The 19,564-nt window shown below is 52.4% G+C and overlaps 1 protein-coding gene across 2 annotated transcripts in view; it reads right to left on the reverse strand.

Annotated features, from left to right (window-relative positions):
* The window catches only part of LOC149345378 (alkaline phosphatase-like), a 113,097-nt gene that overhangs the window by 28,584 nt on the left and 64,949 nt on the right, over positions 1 to 19,564 (reverse strand). For both annotated transcript variants that reach the window (XM_089546607.1, XM_089546608.1), the window contains one exon: positions 6,377 to 6,610. In XM_089546607.1, coding sequence (XP_089402733.1) covers positions 6,377 to 6,610 — 234 coding nt within the window. The remainder of the gene's footprint in view (positions 1 to 6,376; positions 6,611 to 19,564) is intronic.

A 19,564-nucleotide genomic window follows, 5' to 3' on the forward strand; every position in this document is an offset into this window, starting at 1 on the left:
GCCTCTGAACCCTTGCCTCGTATCCTTAGGGCTGCTGTACAGATTTGTGAGGAAGATGCTTTGCTTGTTCCCTACGTGGTCGTTCGGTGTGATCTCGATCGTGAGGTGTTCTAGATAGCAGGCTGTGTGGCGGATGTCATGCCGAATGTATGGGATCTTCTTTCCAATCAGTAAAGCGACGCCTCTGCCTTGCTCGTTTCTGTGGGCTTCGGCCTTATAGCCCGTAAGGGACAATTCAGTTGTGAGTGTTTCTTGTAGCAGGATGACGTGTGGCTTCTCGGTTTCTGATTTGACCATCTGCAGGAGGACCGCCCTTTTTGAGGCGATCCCCCTGCAGTTCCACTGCCAGACGCGGAGATTGCGTGTCTTATTTGGCACTGCCATGTTGACCGTTGTAGCCCCCTTCGCTTGCAGTGAGACCGTCGCGAGGTGGGCTTTGCGTTCCGATGTGTTGTGAAATCCTCTCCATCGCCGGTACTACCGTATTGTTCAGATACATTTCCATTTTCTGTACTCGCGTGCTAAATATGTCCATTTTTTCGTTCATTTGCACCATGCTCTCGTGCATTAGCCTCATAATTTCGCTGATGGCGTCCATGGCATCCTTAACATTTGATCGCACGGCTATTCGCGGTTGCGTTACAGCGCGCTTCTTAGGAGGCGGGCATTCTTCGCGTTGTTCTTCCTGTCGGTCATCCTGGGGGGGAAATCTGACTGTGCAGCCTGCTCGTGGCCCCCCCCGCCACCGAATACGGGCCGGTGTAGTTTCGGCTACTAGGCTTTGTTTCGGTGCAATGCCAGCAGTGGGGATGGGATGGCCGGGACCCATCCTCTGGGGATGCAAACCCCCAATGGGAGTGGCAGCGACTCCCAGACGACTGTGAGGGCCAGTCGTGCACGTGAGGTCCGATGCCTGAGCGGAGGCAGGCCTGGGTTTATACTCAGGTTGGACCCACGAAATCCGGCCCGGAAGGCATGTCAAAACGCCAAAAGGTTTGCGAATACATGCTACCTTCCTTCCTCTGCGCGCGGGGGCGTGCAAGTCTGGCTACCGACGCGTCGGTTTCTGGTTACGGAGAAACCAGGTCCGCGCGGGGGTTCATAGTGGCCAGGCTCTGAGGACCGCCGCCCCGGGGAAGCGGCCTTACGGCCGGCCGCAGGCTTAACCGCCTGCGGGATGCCGGGGGATGAGGGCTTAGTACTGCCTCGTAAGAGTCTGGCGAAAACCGAAGATGTGTGGAGTACCGGTGGAGTAGGCCCGGGTCATCTCATCCTAAGCCACGTTCTTGGTTAGTGGCCCGGTCGCCCAGCCTTGAACACTCTCTCCTCAGTAGGAGAAGAGTAAGCTAGGAGAGGAAATAAGTGCATGGATGGTTGGAGGAAGCACAGATGGGCCCCCCGGAGTCTGACCGGTTCTGAGGCCGCGAGGCCGTTGACGAACTGGGCGTCCACTGGCGTGGACAATCACACATACTTCCGGTGTCCGAAAAACCGCGAAAAACCTTCAACGGCTAGTAGCCGGCAGGTGGGAAAAGCCTTCTAGTGAGCGATGAGGAGCCCCAGGTAGCTACTGACCCCGTGTTAGGTTTTCCTGTCTCCGACGGTCGGAGCCCGTTGCGTATGGTGGGTGGTCGGGCATCCCGTGAGTGGGGCCGCACCATTGGGCAATCTCGCTGCTCTCCCTGCCCTGGCCAGGCGGGCCAGTAATGGAGTCGAGATAATTGAAGGATCAGAGCAAAAATCTCGCTGTCCCCATTCCCTTCCCACGTCCCATTTCCCTTTCCGCTACTTCCCAGGGGAGGTCAGGGGAGCCTCCCCGGGCCCGCTCTCTCGGCTGTGGGTCGCTAATGTAGCATTATCCCTAATATTTTATTTTTCCACCCACGGGTGGTCAAATTACAACTTGCCTACGGGCATCCTCTTTTATTTTCCAATTGGGTTAAGCCTGTTGTGTGTAAACGGTGCAGGCAGGGGCCTATTATTTTTATTTCCTTTTCGGTTGCCCCAACCTATTCAATGTCTGTCATCCTCAATGAGTTGGGGAGTTTCCATATCGGTTGATGGCTAGGGAGTCTGCGTTGGTTGACTGCTGTTCGCTTTACCTATCTTAGTTAATTCGAGTTTTAGCTTATTATAAGCGGCTTTTAGCTCTCTTAGTTCCTGTTCTAACATAGCTATCCATTCTTTATCTGGGTTGCGGGACTCACTTTCCTTTGGAGTGGTCGTCATAGCGCCTCTGACCTTGTCCGCCCACGTGCCATCACATCCGTTGTTCTTTCCACCGAAGCGCACCTGTGAACGACTCCTGCTTGGCCCCGCAGGTGTGCGGCTCCGCGATTGAGAGCGGGAGCGGCTGCGTGCCGACGTCTTGGACACAGATCGGCCTCGCTCCGCGTGCTGCTTGTCTTCTGCGACTAGCTGTGCTATCTCTTGTTGCTCCCGTCGCGCTCGTTGTCGTCGAGCGCGTACTACGTATGGAATCAGATAGCGTTTCCTACACACCTTGTCCGCTGTCGCGTGCAAGCCCCCGCACAGCTTGTATTTCGGATCGCACACGTGGGATGAGGTGGGGTTAGGAAGGCCACAGCCCCTGCATTCGGTGGAGCCCGGCTCGGGGCAAACGTCCGCAAGATGTCCGAGCTTGCCGCATACGTAGCATGCGTCTACTTACTTGTCTGCGATACAAGTAGCAGGGTACCAGCGTGGGGCCATATCTAACGAAGTTTGGGACGCGAAGGCCATCAAACACAATGATCAGTGAACCTGAGTTCTTGATTCTTTTCGCCGCTAGTGCCAAGGGGTTGCGGTCATTTACGATGTTTCTTTCAATCGTTCTGTGATCGTCGGCAGTGTCAATATATCTGATTACCCCTTTGCAGGTGTCGCTTGGGGCAGTTTCGTAAGCGCTGACTGCGTACTCATTTCCGGCTATTCGGATAGCCTTTACATCCGCGAACATTGGATAAATTACAAATTTTTCGTGGCTTCATTAACAATACATTTGACGTCATTAACAACGACGAATTCATTATCCAGGCTTGTTTTACAGCCGAAACTCTTATTAAAATGTTATTAAGGTCTTCAAATGCTTGTTACCGACTCTCTTTTAGGTAGCACTGACAATAAGTAGGATTTAAATGATTTTTTTGCTCTTTATAGTTTCCCGTTTTGCTTTTGTGCATTACGTGCACCATAGTTATTTATTCATTCTACGTTGTTTTATATTGTATTTTTGTATTACCTTCTCGCTTATATTTTGATGAATTGTGTCGTTGCTCCTTTGTTTGCGTCACTCAAACGTGTACTTGTACGCGAGCAAAAAAAATCATTGTTCAACCGGTCTGTTAGGCTCTCGGCTTTTTGTGAATGTCGGCAAGCTGTTTGTTCAAAGCTACAGGCAGAGTCAGCGTTTCATCGCCCAAAATTTTTGATGCAGACAGGCGACACGTCGGAGACCTAAGAGTTTTTTTTTGCCTCCTTGGTATTTTTTGCTTGAACGCACGTGTTCACTTATTGCTGAGCATTTCCCGAGACGGTAGCACTGATGACATTTGCATGTCACAAATTTCGTCCCTTCAGGAAAATCTTCATATCATGCAGGTACAGAAGACAGCGACAAAGTGACAGGGTGCAATGCCTGGCAGGGCGGCAGCCATCCCTCCGCCAGTTTACGCGCGCTGCCACAACGCAGCGGCTCTGTGTTGTGACACTAAGTTGAGTTACTGTATAAGTTCCCAGCTTTTGCCTTCCCTGCACCGGACGCACCTCAGTTGGCTAAGCGCCATCACATGGTTCAAAAGCATGCACGCACTGCGGAGAAGCCAACTCGATTCCATCGTTTATCGCTGGACTTTTGCTGGCAGTCTATTCGTACACCTAGTCTTCTCGTGCTTTGCGGCGGCAGTTTATTTTGTTTCTAGTGCTCGTGTTCACTGAAAACGACGTTTTATTATCAATAACACGCAACTTCATAACAAGTGCTCGCCGATCGTTAAAAAAGAAATGTTTATGATTTGTGGCTTATCATTTGTTATTTGCGACGCGAGAAGCACAATCATCAGCCTGACTACGCCGACTGCAGGGCAAAGGCCTCCCCCGTATCCCTACAATACACCCTGTACTGTGCCAGCTGCACCCACTGTATCCTGCTAACACTTTATGTTATCCGCCCCAGCTAAGCTGGCCCTCTATTGGTATCCAGTCACTTACCTTTAACGACCACCGGCTATCTTTACACGCCCAGCCCATTTATTCCTCTTGATTTCAGCTAGGATGTCAACAACCAGCGTTTGTTCCCTCACCCACTCTGTCCTCTTCCGGTCTCTTAACCTTGCGACCATAATTTTACTTTCCATAGCTCGCTGCCTTGTCCTTAATTTACGTTCAACCATTTTCGTTAGCCTACACGTTATTGCCCCGTAGGTGAGTACCGGTAAGATTAAACTGGCATTTATGACACGAGAGAAGCTGCCAGATGCACTCCACTCCATTCTTATCCTTCTGGATATTTCTCTGTCGTGATCCGGATCTACTGTCGCTACCTGTCATGAGTGGACGCACCGCTACCACTCGCCAACTACAGTCCACTTCCGAAGCTGTTCAACATTACTTTCGTTTTGGCATTTTAATTTTTTGTCCCACCGTACTCATCTGCTTTATCTATGTCATTGATCATGCTTTGCAGTTCATCTCCTGAGTGACTTAGTAAGGCAATGTAATGAGCAAATCTCAGATTCCTGTAGTATTCTACATTAATTTGACTGTTCCTCAATCCAGGCTTCTGAATACCTCTTCTAAATAATCAACGTATTGTTTCTTTCCACGAGATCCCTGCAGACGCCACACTTAGGGAAGAGTGCCTGATATCAGCAAAGGAATGGCAGCCAAATTCGACGCGGAATTACTCAGCTGTCTGTAGCCTTCATTTGGTTATTGGAACTCTGCCGAAGACGCCCCCTTCTCACCTGAAGGCAGCACCGGCCGAAGCCGCGAAGTGACCGACGCACAGAGAAAAGGAAACGGAAATGTTCATCTGCAAGAAATGCGCGTGTGAGCGCGTCACTGGTGTCCACACAACGCGGCAATATGTGTCCTACTCAACGTAGTCTGTATCTGCATCTTGTACCCGCAGTTCTGCTCGTGTCGTGCCAGCAAAAATGCCGCTTTCAACTAGCGCATAGATTGTCGCTTGGCACTAAGACAGACGAACGAACGAAGTTGGTCAGCGGCGCAAAAAGTGGCCTGAGAAAGAAAAAGGCTTCAAGGCACAAAATGGAGGACGCACACAAGAAGGAGCTCTAGAGGAACAATTCCGCGTTAGCAAGTGTCTTCACGCGGTTAAAGACTTGCGGGCACGAAGACCAAGTCATTTTTGATGCAGTGGTTAACTACGAGGCCAAGAATCCTATGTGGTCAGAGGCGACTACCAGGCAGCGTTCGATTTGCGCCGCGTCTCGGCAACATCTTAAGAAAACGGCAGAAGCAAAAAGCTGGGCTCCTTTGAATGCAAAAATAAGTTAAAGATGTACAGGAACGATTGAAAGAAATGCGAACGTTCCTATTTCTTTTCACCACACTTTTCAGACATAACTTCATTCTTGCAAAAAAAGACAAACCTACATCGCACAATGCGGAGAGATTGTCACGACAAACCACATATTAATATCCCGTGCAAGACTTGATGAACTTAGAAGAAAGCATTTCCGACAGTTTTATGAAGACCACATCCCATTACACTCTTGCTTACTCCTAGGAGAAAATTCAGTAGTAAAAACCTCCTCTCTTGTTTCGTTCCTAAAAGACGCAAACGTTCTAAACCTCTTGTAGGGGGTACGAAATAATCTAAACTTCCTCACACCAAACAGACATATTGAAATTTGCGTTTGGCGCATGATGGCCGTATACCGCAGCAGCACAGGTAATGGATTGGAAATGTATTGGCAAAGCACTATTGTGAGACATTCCAGCGGCTAAAGGGACGAGGACGAAGGTAGACAGACAGGACGAACGCCGGCGTTCGTCGTGTCTGTCTACCTTCGTCCTCGTCTTTTTAGCCGCTGGAATGTCTCACAATAGCACTACCAACCAAATAGCCCAACTTTGTACGCTTAAAGTATGGGCAAAGGCCGCTCCTACGAAGCACCGTAGTGAAGCCATTCATTTACAATATTGGGCCGATTGCCTGTGGTGCTTGGGTAGCTGCCCGTGTGCCATAAAACCCAACACAACACAACACACTTTTACTTCGGTGATTGCAAAAATATACGCCCTCCGTGATGTATTTTAGGACGACTCCTCCTCACTATAATGCCGAGCTGAAGGGTGGTCTCGTTGAGCACGAGATCCGACACTGGACAGACCGGCAAAAAAAGCGCACCTTGAAGCCGGCGCCGGGCTGCCGGTGGACGAGCTGCAGGGCGATGTCCTCTGCGGCGCATCCGTCGGGCACCTGGCCCTCCCAGTCGCGGTGGCCCGAGTGCGCGTAGCTGCCCGCCGGCGTGGCGTGCGTCACCTTGGAGGTGGTCACGATGCCCGTCCACATGCCGGCCTCTTGCGCCCACTGCATGATGCTCGTCAGGTACGCGCTCGAGTCGTTGTGGCACTGGCCGCTCTGCGGGAGATCATCATCATCAGCCTGACTACGCCCGCTGCAAGGCAAAGGCCTCTCCCATGTCTCTCCAACTAACCCTGTCCTTCGCCAGTTGCGGCCACTGTACTCCCGCAAATTTCTTAATCTTATCTGCCCACAGTGGCGGTCCTAAGGAGGGGGGGGGGGCTGAGGGGGCAGTCGCTTCCCTTCCCCCCCCCAAAAAAAAAAAAATTCAGGGGGCACTTTGGCTCTCTAAAGTGCTGCAAGGCGAAAGCGTTTCCCGGCGCACTGTTTGTTTTTATTTACTTTTTATTTTTCATACTTTTTTATTTTTGCTCCTTTTCTTGCTTTATTCTTTCTATTTTTATTTTCATATCCTATCTTATTTTGTTTTTATTTTTGCTTATTTTCTTATTTTTTTTCCTTTTCTTGACTTTATTCCTTTTATTTTATTTATGAAACCTATGCGTTCACTAGATGCCCCTTAATTCATACTGGAACCTTGAGCCTTCGTGGTGGAGTGGTGGCGTCTCCTCTTCAAATGCCAAAGGCCCTGGTTCGATTACGACCCTCGGCGCAGTTTATTTTTAAGCAGTGACGCCGAAAGGCGGACAAATCTGCCGACGCGTCTGTCGACACTCCTGCCGACGCGTCTGTCGACACGGCTGCCGACGCGTCTGCTAACGACAGTATGAGCCATTAAACGCTTTCGCCTTAAAGGGAGACTGAAGCACTTTTTCTGAAAATCGGGCTGGCAGCGGCATCCTATAGTTTTTCATGCTGTATACTGCAATATCGCATCCAAATAAGGCAAAAACAAGCGCGAATTGCCTTTTTTAGCCGAAATATGCGGCCTGTGCCGCGGGGCACGCCGCGCGGCGCGCCGCCGCCCGTGATTGGTCAAGAGAGGTCGTGACGTCACTTTGAGGACTGGAGAAGCTGCCGATGCGGAGCCGGTGGTGGTGAAAAACATTTATAATGCAATAAATATTTACAGAGAGGTGATTGGGGTAGGCCCTATTGGCCCTTTCCCCTAACAATACTAGGTGGAGCCCCTATTCCGGGGCCCCATTGGCAAGCAACGCCGCCCGCGTCCGGTGAACCAAGGCCTTTTGGGTCTTTAGGTCCTGGCAGCCGAGCAGGGCCGCCTCCCAGTCCTCTCTGGTGGGGTTGGGGTTGGGGGGGATAGATGGGTTTGACTGACACGCCCAAACCATGTGGAAGGTGTCAGCCACCTCCCCACAGAACTGGCACGCGCCATCAAAGGATGTATTGAAATGTTTAAGCACCGCCGGGCACAGTACAGTGTTAGTAAGAATTTTGATAAAGAGGCGCTCGTCAGCGCGATCCAGACCCTTACAAGGGGCCGGGTAGCGCCGGTGCTCCTCCTTGTAGTAATCGGTGATTTGTTTGAATGTAATGGCCAGATTGTCTGATTGGGAGTACCCTTCCAAGGACAGGGAGATAGCCCGGGGAGAGAGTGCGCGGGCGGCCTGATCGGCCTGTTCGTTTCCCTGGAGTCCCTGGTGACCGGGGGCCCAAATCAGGTTGCGTGGAGTTGGATCTTCAGATCGGAGCCGGCGCTGCGTTGAGGGCAGATCGCAGCTTTCCGTGTCGTTGTAAAAGCGAATACGGCGAGTATTTTTTTTTACTGACCACCGAAGAAAAGGATACTACAGTTTGCTCATTCCACGTATCGCCTGAAACCAAAAAAGACACAAGCAAAAAATTCTATGCCTAGCACAAGCATACGCCAGCGTCAAAGACGCGATGCAGACCATGCGTAAAAGGTGCCAGCACAACCTCGGCTCGTATTCTCGGAAAGGAAGGGGTGCGAACAATGCTCAAGTCAATTACCACCACCGGACGCCTCCTGGCTCGCCCGGAAGAGCGTCATCCTAAAGAAAAGGCCCAAAGCACTGTGTACAAAAAATCCTGTTCTCAGTACCCGGCGTTGCAGGTTGGGGCAAGAAAGTATTTCAAGGAAACAATGAAGGAGCACAAAGTTGGTGTCAAAATTAGCGAAGCGCAGTGGCCAAGCACTGCGAGGCATGTGACCACAAGATAGTGACGCAATCATGGTGTGCTGGAAACCAAGCCAAATACGCGCACAAATACGCTTCACTCCTGGCGCGTTCAGCAGATGCCAGAAAATATTAATCGCTGCCTCGGAAACGTTCGCCCTTCCTAGATTTGCAGTTTAGGTTCAGTGAAGTAGTTGCCAACTATATGTGTGTTTAAAAGCCAAGCTAGCTGCAACTCGCCCGCTGCCACAACTTGATGAAGAAACCGAGTAAGGTTGCGGCGTTTTTTTGCAAAAACTCGGTTGGCATTCATTTCTCTCATAAATTTGCATCCGAAATCAACGTCGAACGCTTTCATTTTAATTGCTTAGCTAGGATTAAACGAGATGCCGCATATGAAGAGCTTCGATGCTTGCTTGCTTTGCTTTATTGTGCTTTGCTCTGCTTGCTTGCTTACTTGCTTGGACACGTCGAACCGAGTATAAAATCACTAACCGAGCCTTGCTGAGCACGTCTCAGGTGGTCTGGCCGCACCTAAGCTGAGGAGAGCGACACATGCTTAAGCCTCTATAAGGTTTATTCAGGGGCTAAGTGAGCATGTTTCTACTTTTAAAAGAGGCGCTTCTTCGGAATGGTGACACGCCTCTTATGCGCGAGGAAATCAATGGAACTGTGTCATGGTTCAGCCGCGGCTTTTCGACAGAAATCTCCAGAGATCACACTAGGACAAGCTCTGCCTGTAGCCGCTCTTACGAAAGTGTTTCGAGCAGAGTAAGCTTGCTTTAGTCGGCTTGAATTCTTCGTCACAGAAGCGAGCGGTTGCGCTGCGAGCTTGTGATCTTGCGGAAAACAGTGGAAGACGACACAGTCGCGGCCGTAGTTGTTCGTGGACACGAACGCAGAGTAGTGCCTGTTGAAACTGATTCTCAAGGTCAGCTGACACGCTTTGTACGTCACAACGCACGCAGTACGAGGAGCAACGCATGCAGCACGAGAAACAACGCGCGCTGCAAGCGCGCTCGGGTGCGCCGAAGCATCCCCGGCTCCTCAACATGACGTCACGCTGGCCGACATGGACGAGGTTTCCCTCTCCGCTGTTCCCCTCTCCTGCGCTCGCGCGGGGCGCGGGAAATTTAAACATCGCATTTTTAATTGGTGATTGCGCCACTGTTTTAGCCAAAATCGAAAAAATAATTTCACAGACGTGATCAGCAATGACAGTACTTCAAAACCCTAGAAGGTTAGCTGATTCGAAAACCGCCTCAGTATCCCTTTAAAAAAGCCTTAGCACATCTTCCCGAACGTCCGTTTTCGGGCTCCCACAGGGCGAGATGTGATTTTTGATGTAGAACAGGAAAGCTTTTTCGTCTGTGGTGCGTCAAGTAGTCCCCTATTTTGTACGTTCTTATTTCATACAATTCTATGTTCTCCAGGTTACACGAGTAAAATTCGTAGCTATTGTCGAGGTATCGGGGTCCTACCGTGCCCCCCTCGTTGTCTTGCCTTAGCGCCGGCGCGCCGATGGCAGCGGCGGCGGCAGTGCCATTCATTTGCGGTTGGGGTGGCCAGCAACCTCGTCGGGGCGGAAGGGAGCCACCCATTCACGTACTTATCCTACCATGGGCGAGCAGGCGGGCTTGACTTCCCGCTTGCTCTTTGTTTTGCCATTTAGTGCACGAGCGATATGAACGCTTTGTACGTGCTACTTCGGACGGTACGCAGCCGGGCGCCCCACCCGGGCCGCTCGTGCAGCGCAAGGAGGAGGAGGATAAACTTTATTTTCGTCGACAGATGTATCTGACGGTGTGGGGTTATAGCCCCATCAAGTGGCCATGAGCCCGTGGCGTTCGGCGACTTCTAGGGCTCTTGTCACAACCCGGATCTGTGTGTCCGAGTCGGAGCTGAGCAATGCGGCCTCCCACTGGTCTGGATTCGAGAGCTGCAAGCCTCTAGGGGGGTAGTCCCGAGGGCAAGCCCAGAGTATGTGGGATAGAGTGGCATGTTGGCCACACATTTGACAGGAAGGGGAGTAGACCCCAGGGTATATGCGGGCATATATCGCGGGGTTGGGGAAGGTGTTCGTTTCGAGTTGCCTCCACGCAACTTCTTGGGGTTTGGTGAGAGAACTATGTGTGGGGGGATATAGAAGTCTACCTAAGCGGTAGTGCATGGTTATGTCATGAAATGTGACCATACGATCTCTCGCCGTCCGCAGGACGGGCGACACCACAACCCGGTCGACGAATCCTCGGGCATAATTGTGGGCCGCCTCGTTGCCTGGATGCGACGAGTGCGCAGGGACCCAGATCAATTGGCTCGGGCGGAGTTGAAGTTTGGTGGAGTGGAGGATAGAGAGGGTGACAGGGGAGACCCGGCCTTTGGCGAAACTACGAATCGCCGATTTAGAGTCGCTGAAGATGGTTTCTGCAGAGGTGGAGACCATCGCCAAGGCTATGGCCGCCTCCTCGGCCTCTTCAGGCGATCTGACGGGAATGGAGCACGCAACTAGCGGCCGTCCACAGTAGTTTACAACCGCGAGCGAAAAAGCTTCGCGGTCGGGGTATTCAGCGGCGTCGACATAGACTGTTGTCTGATCTGTTAAATATTTTTTTGTGCAGAGACTTAGCCCTGTGCTTGCGGCGAGCGACATGATACTCTGGGTGCATATTTTTAGGAAGAGGGGTAACGATAAGGTTACTGTGGATATGGTGTGGAAGCTGGACCCTGTCGGGTGCGGTTGTTTCGAAGCGTGTTCCAAGCTTGTCGAGTATGTGACGTCCCGTGGAGGTGTGAGTGAGACGCTCGTACTGAGAAGTGAGATGAGCTTCCGAGAGCTCCGTCACAGTGTTGTAGACCCCTAATGCCAGTAGTTTATACGTGGGGGTCCGGTGGGGGAGATGAACAGCCGCCTTGTAAGCCTGTCGAATAAGGCAGTCAACGCGGTCCTGCTCCTGGCAGCTAAGGTAGAGGTAAGGGAGGGTATATGTGAGGCGACTGATAACAAACGCCTGAACAAGACGTCGGAGGTCAGCCTCTCGCATGCCTCTATGTTTATTAGCAATGCGACGAATTAGACGAATGGTCTGCGATACAGAGACTGTAAGTTTAGCTAGAGTGTCGGTGTTTTTCCGATTGCTCTGGATGAGGAGCCCCAATACCCTAATGGTGGATACTTCGCGTATGGGCTGACCACTAGCAGTAATGCAGATGGGAGGATGGCCATGGAGGCCGGGTTGACCTCGGATGAGCAGCAGCTCGGATTTCTGAGGGGAGCACGAGAGGTCGGCTGCGGCTACATGGCGCTCAATGACATCGACCGCTTGTTGAAGTGCGGATTCGACCTCAGCATCGTTGCCTGTTGAAACCCAGAGGGTAATGTCGTCTGCGTATAAGGTATGGGATAGCCGGGGGATAGCGTCTAATTTAGAAGGTAGCGTGAACAAGGTGACATTGAAAAGAAATGGGGAGAGAACGGATCCCTGGGGGGTGCCATTGCTACCGAGATTTATAGGGTCTGAGAGGAGAGAGCCAAAGCTAAGTTCAGCTGTACGACCAGAGAGGAAAGTACGTATATACTCGTAGGTACGGTGACCAGGATTTAACAGGGAGAGGTTAGTGAGAATAGCTCGGTGCGAGACGCTGTCAAATGCTTTAGTTAAATCAAGCCCTAGAATAGCCTTTGTGCCCGCTCTGGTAGAGGGGCACGGTATCTCTCGTGAGAGCTGGATCATAACGTCTTGCGTAGAGAGATTTGAGCGGAAGCCAAACACGGTGCGAGGTAGGAGATGGTTATCTTCAACGTAATTATTGAGACGGTTGAGAATGACGTGCTCCATCAGTTTCCCAGCACAGGAAGTGAGGGAGATGGGGCGGAGGTTTTCGAGAGCTAGTTGTTTGCCTGGCTTCGGTATGAAAGTCACGCGTGCATGTTTCCATGCTGCGGGGATTTTACCCTTTCTCCAGCAATCATTCATAAAGGCAGTGAGGGCCTCAATGGACGGGTCATCTAAATTACGGAGAGTTTTGTTGGAAATGCCGTCCGGTCCCGGGGCAGAGTTAGGACGGAGCTGAGTGAGAGCGAATCTTACCTCAGCTTCCGAAATCTCCTGATCGAGGGCAGGGTTGGCACCGCCCATGTAGGGGGGGAGAGGGTCCGGGGAAGTAGTATTGAGATAGCGTACACGAAGTTCATCGAGAAGATCCTGGTCTGAGCCGGGGTGTTGATGGACTATGCGGGAAATGGTGTCTCGTTTGGATGTTTTGCAACCGTCTGGGTCTAAAAGGTAACGGAGAAGGTGCCAGGTGCGAGTTAGCCCGAGCTGTCCACGCATGTTGTCACAAACTTGACCCCATTGCTGGGTAGTCAGTGCGATAGTGTGCGCCTCAATCTGTCTATCTGAGCTACTCTACGCCGAAGCGTTCTATTGTGGCGCTGTTTTTTCCAACGGTTTTGAAGGCTTTCGCGGGCCTGCCATAGGTGGAGGAGACGGCTGTCTGTATTGGATTGATCAGCCGTGATAGGTGATTCTTGAGTAGTAGCAGAGACATCTGCCTGCAGTTTGGAGATCCACTCGTCCAGGTTATTAATCCGGGTAGGGGCGTTCTGAGCGAGTAGGGAACGAAACTTGTCCCTATCCGTGATTAGGGTCGGGCGACCTCTCCGGCGGAACGGGGACATGCTGAGGGTGGTCGCGAGGAGATAGTGGTCGCTGCCGAGGGTATTCCCAGTGTTCAGCCACTGATCGAACCGTACGTTTTTGCAGAATGTCAGATCAGGTGAAGTGTCAACAGAAACGCTGTTTCCTACGCGGGTGGGAGTGTGAGGGTCAGTAACAAGGGTGAAGCCCAGTTCCAGTGCTCGCAACCACAGTGTGTTACCCTTTCGGTTGGCGGTGCGGTAACCCCAAGCGGGGTGGTGGGCATTGAAATCTCCTACAATGAGGAGACCAGAATGGTGCGCAAGCCTGTTGACCCGGGAAAGAAGGGTGGTGAAGTTGCGTCTTCTGTCTCTTGGAGGGCTATAAAGGTTAAGAATGAAGAGGCTTTGGTCGCCCCTTTTACGAGGGAGGAGTTCGAGCAAGACGCAGTCTACCCCAACGTCGTCTAAGGAGTGTTGGACGGCCGTCAGGTTGCGTTGAACCAAAATAGCGGTGTCGGGAGTGGTGACATCTAGGGGGGAGTATGGTTTATAGCCAGGTAGTTTCACTGGGCCATGAGTTTCCTGAAGGGCGATGATATCAGGGGGGATGTCGGAACTTTGGACATACTGCTGCAGGTTGCCTCGCTTGCGGCGAAACCCCCTGCAGTTCCATTGCCACACATTAAGTAGGTGGCGGGGCGCCATGGTGAAGTGTGGGTAAAGCTAAAATGGGTAGGGTGGTGGGAGCGTGCGGCAAGCGACCGTATGGTTTAACGCGCGTCGTGTGGAGGGCGGCCGTTGCGTCTCCCCTAGCTTCAAGGCCTGTGACGCGTGTTTGGATCTGTTGCATGAGGGTGTTAAGTTGTTGTTGGATTTGCTGCTGCATTTGTTGTTGGAACTGGAGCATTTGCTGTTGGATTTGTTGGGAGAACTCAGCAAATTTCGCTTCGAGCTTAGCATCAATTTTAGCCTCTCAGTTTTCCTCTAGGCGAGCCTCAAAATCCTCAAGGTCGGCAAAATTAACATAGCGTTCTGAGCGGGAGGTAGCTTTCCGCTTAGAGGGAGGACTAGAGGTAGTATCTTTGGGTTGCGGGGGAGTAGATGGGGGCGCCTGAGGTGAGATGGTAGGAACAGGATGAAGTGGTAGAGTGGCATCTGTTTGAGGTGGTGGATCGGGTGCAAAGGGTGGACGCTTTAAGGAAGCGTTTTGTTGTTGGAGTCTATGACTGCTAGCTTTAAGGGCTGTTATCTCGTCGCGCAGGGCTTGCAGCTCTGAATCACGAGACTGAGATTGCTGAGAGTGAGAAGCCGCAGCTGCCCAGCTCACCTGGTTTTTCGTGGAGGGCTCTCGGTGAGGAGACGACTTGGAGTCCAGGGGTGGGAAGGACTGGGAGCGATTCCGGCTGGAGCGCCGGTAAGAGGAGGAGGAGCGGTTAGAATCCATTTTGGCCGAGGTGTTTCCAGACCCTTGCCGACGGGTCCGGGATCGGGAACGATGGGAGGTGGAGGCACTGTCTGAGTCAGCTTGTAGCTGGCGTTTCAGTACGGCAGCAGGCACTTTGTAGCGGCGTTTACACTTGGAGGAACCAGTCTGGTGAGGACCAGAACAAACTATACAAGTGGGGGTGCATTCATGGGTTTCGTCAGGGTCGCAAACTCCGCAGTGAGGACACTTGGAGAGCTTGGGAGACGGGCAAACGTCCTCTCGGTGTCCCGTTTTGCGACAGTTAAGGCAGGCTTCCACTTTGTTCTTGAAGATGTAGCAGCGCACAGCACTTCCTGCGTAGGAGACTTGGCGGGGGACCTTTGTCCCTGCGAAAGTGATGACAATAGATTGGGTCTTGCCTAAACGGCGGGCGTAGAGAATGCAGTGTTCTGGATTCTGGGGTATCAAGTACTCCATGATTTCCTCCTGGGTCTCATCCACGTACTGGTGGTGAATGATACCTCGGACGTATGCGCCTGGTGGGGCCAAATAGGTGGCAACTGGGTAGCTTGTCGGGCCCAGGATGATTTCCTGTAGCTTCGTGTAAGTGATGGCGCGGTCCCGGTTCGGGGTGCTAAAGGTGAGGGTGTTGTGAACGAAATTCACCCGAAGGCGGTCCTCTGCGGTATCGGAGTAAGTCAAACGAAGGCTTGAGGTGATTGCTCTGCGAAGAGCGTTCTCGCCCCAGGAACGCAGATTGAGGCCCCCGCGAGGGCGAATGATGACTTTAAAGTCTTCAAGAGGGAGATGTGGCAGTGACGGTGCACCTCGAGGTAGCTTACGTGACGTGGAGGGAGGTAGCTGCTGGGACGCGGTATGCTGGGCGGACGCGGAAGGCGTCTCCGTCAGCGGTGGCTTGGGAGTGCATTTCGATGAAGCGGCGGCGGAGCCGCGTTCGTAGCAGCGGGCTACGTAGGTCCAGTCCGTGGGTATATAATCTTGAGGGGCTAGATCCTCCCCCTCCACGGTGACGACGTCCATGCTTGGCGAAGCACTGGGCCCGGCTGCGAAGCAGAGCCTATCGCCAGCGGCGGTAGGCTTAGAGAGGCTGGCGCTGGACTCGGTGGAAACAAGTGTCCATGCAGGTCACAAAAACGGAGTGCCGGTCCCGAAATTGGGCTGGGCAGGTGCCGAGCACCTTCGTGAACTTCGGGAGACACAATAAGATTCGGCGGAAGGTCAAAAGTCGGTCAAAATAGCAGAAATGGCCGGAGCCCATACGCACACGCGTCTGCACACCAGGCCAGGAACGCCGACCTCCTGCACCAAGGCTGAGAATGAGTTTACGATAGGCACGCAACAGTGCAGAAACAAATAGTGTTCTTGCCCCGCTCTCAGAAACAATGCTTCCGTGCAGCGCAAACATTTGTCGCGCGTGATAATAATCGCGCGCGCGATTAGTTTGAGACAGGACGCTACGTACAATTTGTCATTTTCTCTAAATTATTGTGCACAGTGCCGCCGCGGTGGCTCAGCGGTTATGGTGCTCGGCTGCTGACCCAAAAGACGCGGGTTCGATCCCGGCCGCGGCGGCTAGAATTTCTTTGGAGGAGAAATTCTAGAGGCCCGTGTACTGTGCGATGTCAGTGCACGTTAAAGAACCCCAGGTGGTCGGAAATTTCCGGAGCCCTCCACTACGGCGTCTCTCATATCCTTAGTAGCTTTGGGACGTTAAACCCCATAAACCTAACCTAACCTATTGTGCACAGTGGCCGCTCGCGCGCTCTTATTTTCGGACAGAGCCTGGACATTTGCCCACGAGCGGCGCGAACGTGATTGCTTTTTGTACTTCATAAGTAGTGCACAAAGCTCTCCCCTGTCCTTTCTTGTTGTCACTCCGCTCTACTTCTCCTCACTATCTTTTCTCTTTCACCTCCGCCGGCTGCGGCTCGCGCGCTTGAGATATTAGATGGCAATTGCCGCGCCCGGCCACAACCTTTCTTTGCTTCACCTTTTCTTATTTTTTCTTTAAAATAAACCACTACCACCTATCCCAAAATGAGACACAGCGACGCCAGCGTGGGGAACATCCCTTCTGTTGGCTTGACCAGGCGCGCCGCCCAGCCGCCTTGACGGAGGGGAATAAGGACGAAACATAGCCCTTCCCCGAACTGAGCAGTGAAGGCCGCCAACCGCGCTCGTGAAATGCCCGGACAGGTGCTTTGACCTTGCTGGACCCCCCGCAGAGAGATATCTCACCAGACGACCTGTTTTCCCCTGGCATCGAAATGAATATTGCTCGCGTAATCGTTAACATTCAAGGCAAGAGTTACGGTATAACATCTATATCGTTCGCCATTTATTTTTCAGCAAAAAAAACCACAAAAAATGTTGCACAAATGAAATGTAAATGAAAAATTGTTTCTATTTTTCTTTTTTTATGCGGAAGTTCGTCCGCCCCTCCTAAAACTAATCTCTGGGACCGCCACTGCGCCCACCTAACTTTCTGCCGTCCTCTGCTCCGTTTGCCTTCTCTTGGAACCCACTCCGTTACCCTCAAGGACCAGCGGTTACCTTGCCTTCGCATTACATGCCCTGCCCAAGCCCATTTCCTCCTCTCGATTTCAACTAGGAGGTCATTCACCCGCGTTTGTTCCCTCACCCAATCCGCCCTCTTCCCATCTCTTAACGTTACACCTATCATTTTTCTTTGCATCGCTCGCTGCGTTGTCCTTAACTTAAGCTGGAGAGCGCCCGGAATGCGGGAGACCGCCCACTGTTAAAGAGTACTCCACGAACGTCCGGCTCCAAACAGCAGCTTCTAACGTCAGGCATCCGCAAAGTCTGGTTCGGTTTGATTAATTCATGAAACGTTTATACTGCAACGAGATTTATAGGAAAAACAGCTTTAAGAGACCTAGCCAAAAAGGCGGTCCGAGCTCCGCACAGCACGCGGAAAGCGAGATTACACGTCTGGCGCCTTTCAAATTCCTATAGAACAGATTTCAGCCGCTAAAAGTTGCTCGATGGGGCCAGATAGTTTTTTCAACGAACATAGCGACAAGCTCACGCGCCGAAATTCTGTCCGTTATTCGTTCTCGTTAAAGGGTTTAAGCGACCCTGTCCAGACGTACAGCACATTTCAGTTAAATCTATCTGTACACAAGCAGGCTGGAAGGCGCAGTAGTGGCGAAAAGCAAACGCAACTCCAACGGCTGAAGTTAGAGCCGGCTCAAACAGCGTTACTAGCACAGGCGGCGCCACTCGTCGGCGAATATTCCGGTAAGAATGAATGAATGACACCGACACCGACTCCTGCACGATGTTCACCCCGGTATTGGCCTTTCAGGTGCTGTCAGACCGGCTCTCTGCTGGTACGCGCCGTGGCCTGGACCCCTGCCTATCACCTGCACTGCTCTTCCCGGACTCTTCAGCTTCGTGGATGCCTGAACAGTCATCTAGACTATCAACCGGACCTGGCCGCCCATATCTGGCGCTGCTCGACACCTTCACCTGGAAACCACCGCCTTTGACTACGTCATCAGTGACATAGCCAGAGGCAACAGTATTTAATCTGCGGCGCAACATAAGCTCGGTGGGGTATTTAGAGAATGTGAAAAATGATGCAAATATTTTTTTTGTAATGGGGACATGTTCAGTCCGAGCCAAGACTATCCACCCTGCCCTGTCTGCATGGCGACCTGCCTCCATGGCGACCAAGCAACGCTCACTGCCTAAGCCTAGCAGCAGACAGATCCAGCAGGAATTTCACGATTCGAGCCGTTTTGTCGCTCGAATTTGGTGGTGTGGGCATCTTGAAACAAATGCAAAGCTTCGTTCACCATTCGTTTGCCGTGAACGTGAGCTGCAGTGTAACGACAGCGACGAACAGGCGGAGAGACGAGCGGTGCCCGCTTCGCCGGACGCCGCCATCATGCTCGACCCGATCAACGTTTGGGTGCCACGCTATTTCGCCAGTACTTGGCTAGGGTCGCCTGCTTACCCAAAAACCCAAGGGGCGTTAGCGTTCTGCGCATGCGCACTTGGGTCCCGCTATTCCCCTCTTCCCCTAACCGATTGGGTCACCCTATTCTAAATCTCTCTAATGGCGCAGTCTGCCCAGAGCTCATCTTTGCGTCGCCACCTCAAGTAAATTTTAACACCTGCCGCCGCATCCACCGTTCGCGCAGTCCCGTTGCCGTGACTGGAATGTGCACTGGGCGAGTCAGCATTGCCGGAGATCAAATTCAAGTTCTGTTCACCGTCATGACCAGGTTCCCTCAGGACGTGATCTTTGGCCTTGACTTTTTAACCGCCCATTCACCTCTTTCACTGTTCCTTTGGCATTCACCGATTGGATCTACCCCTTTGCTAGGACGACTCCACCAGCTTTCTTTCCCAAGTGGTCGCCGAGCTTCTCCGCTCCTGCTGCGTCCGTTATCAATTCTTCACAGCCTACCACCCCAATACGGAACGCCTGAACGCTACACATCCCGATACAGCAGGTTTCGCCCCTTTTAGAGCGCAGCTCTTTGGCGTCCGTTCCTGGGTTTCGCGTCGTCGTCGGCGTTGTCGTCGGCCTCGTAACCAGCTCCGCCCCCCTTTCATCCCCCCAGCGCTATCGGCGTCAGCGGCATCAGTCAGTCGCTGCTATCTCTTCCCTCCTCCCTTTATCGTGTTGTCCGCTTGCTGCGCGCGCTTCTGCCCCCATCGTTTGCCGCTGGGTGTACACGCCGCCCCCCTCCCCCCTCTTCCTGCGAGTCTCCGGTTGTCAAAGCGCCGGCTCGAACTTAATTCCTTTCTTCGCTCCTCCTCCAATGCAACCCCTGTGCGGTGGCAATCAGAGAGCCAGATCGGTGGCGGCGGATCTGTATATGTGCACCGCC

This window comes from Amblyomma mixtum, chromosome 5 (assembly GCF_055824585.1).
Source record: "Amblyomma mixtum isolate Tamu chromosome 5, ASM5582458v1, whole genome shotgun sequence".
Classification (NCBI taxonomy): Eukaryota; Metazoa; Arthropoda; class Arachnida; order Ixodida; family Ixodidae; genus Amblyomma; species Amblyomma mixtum.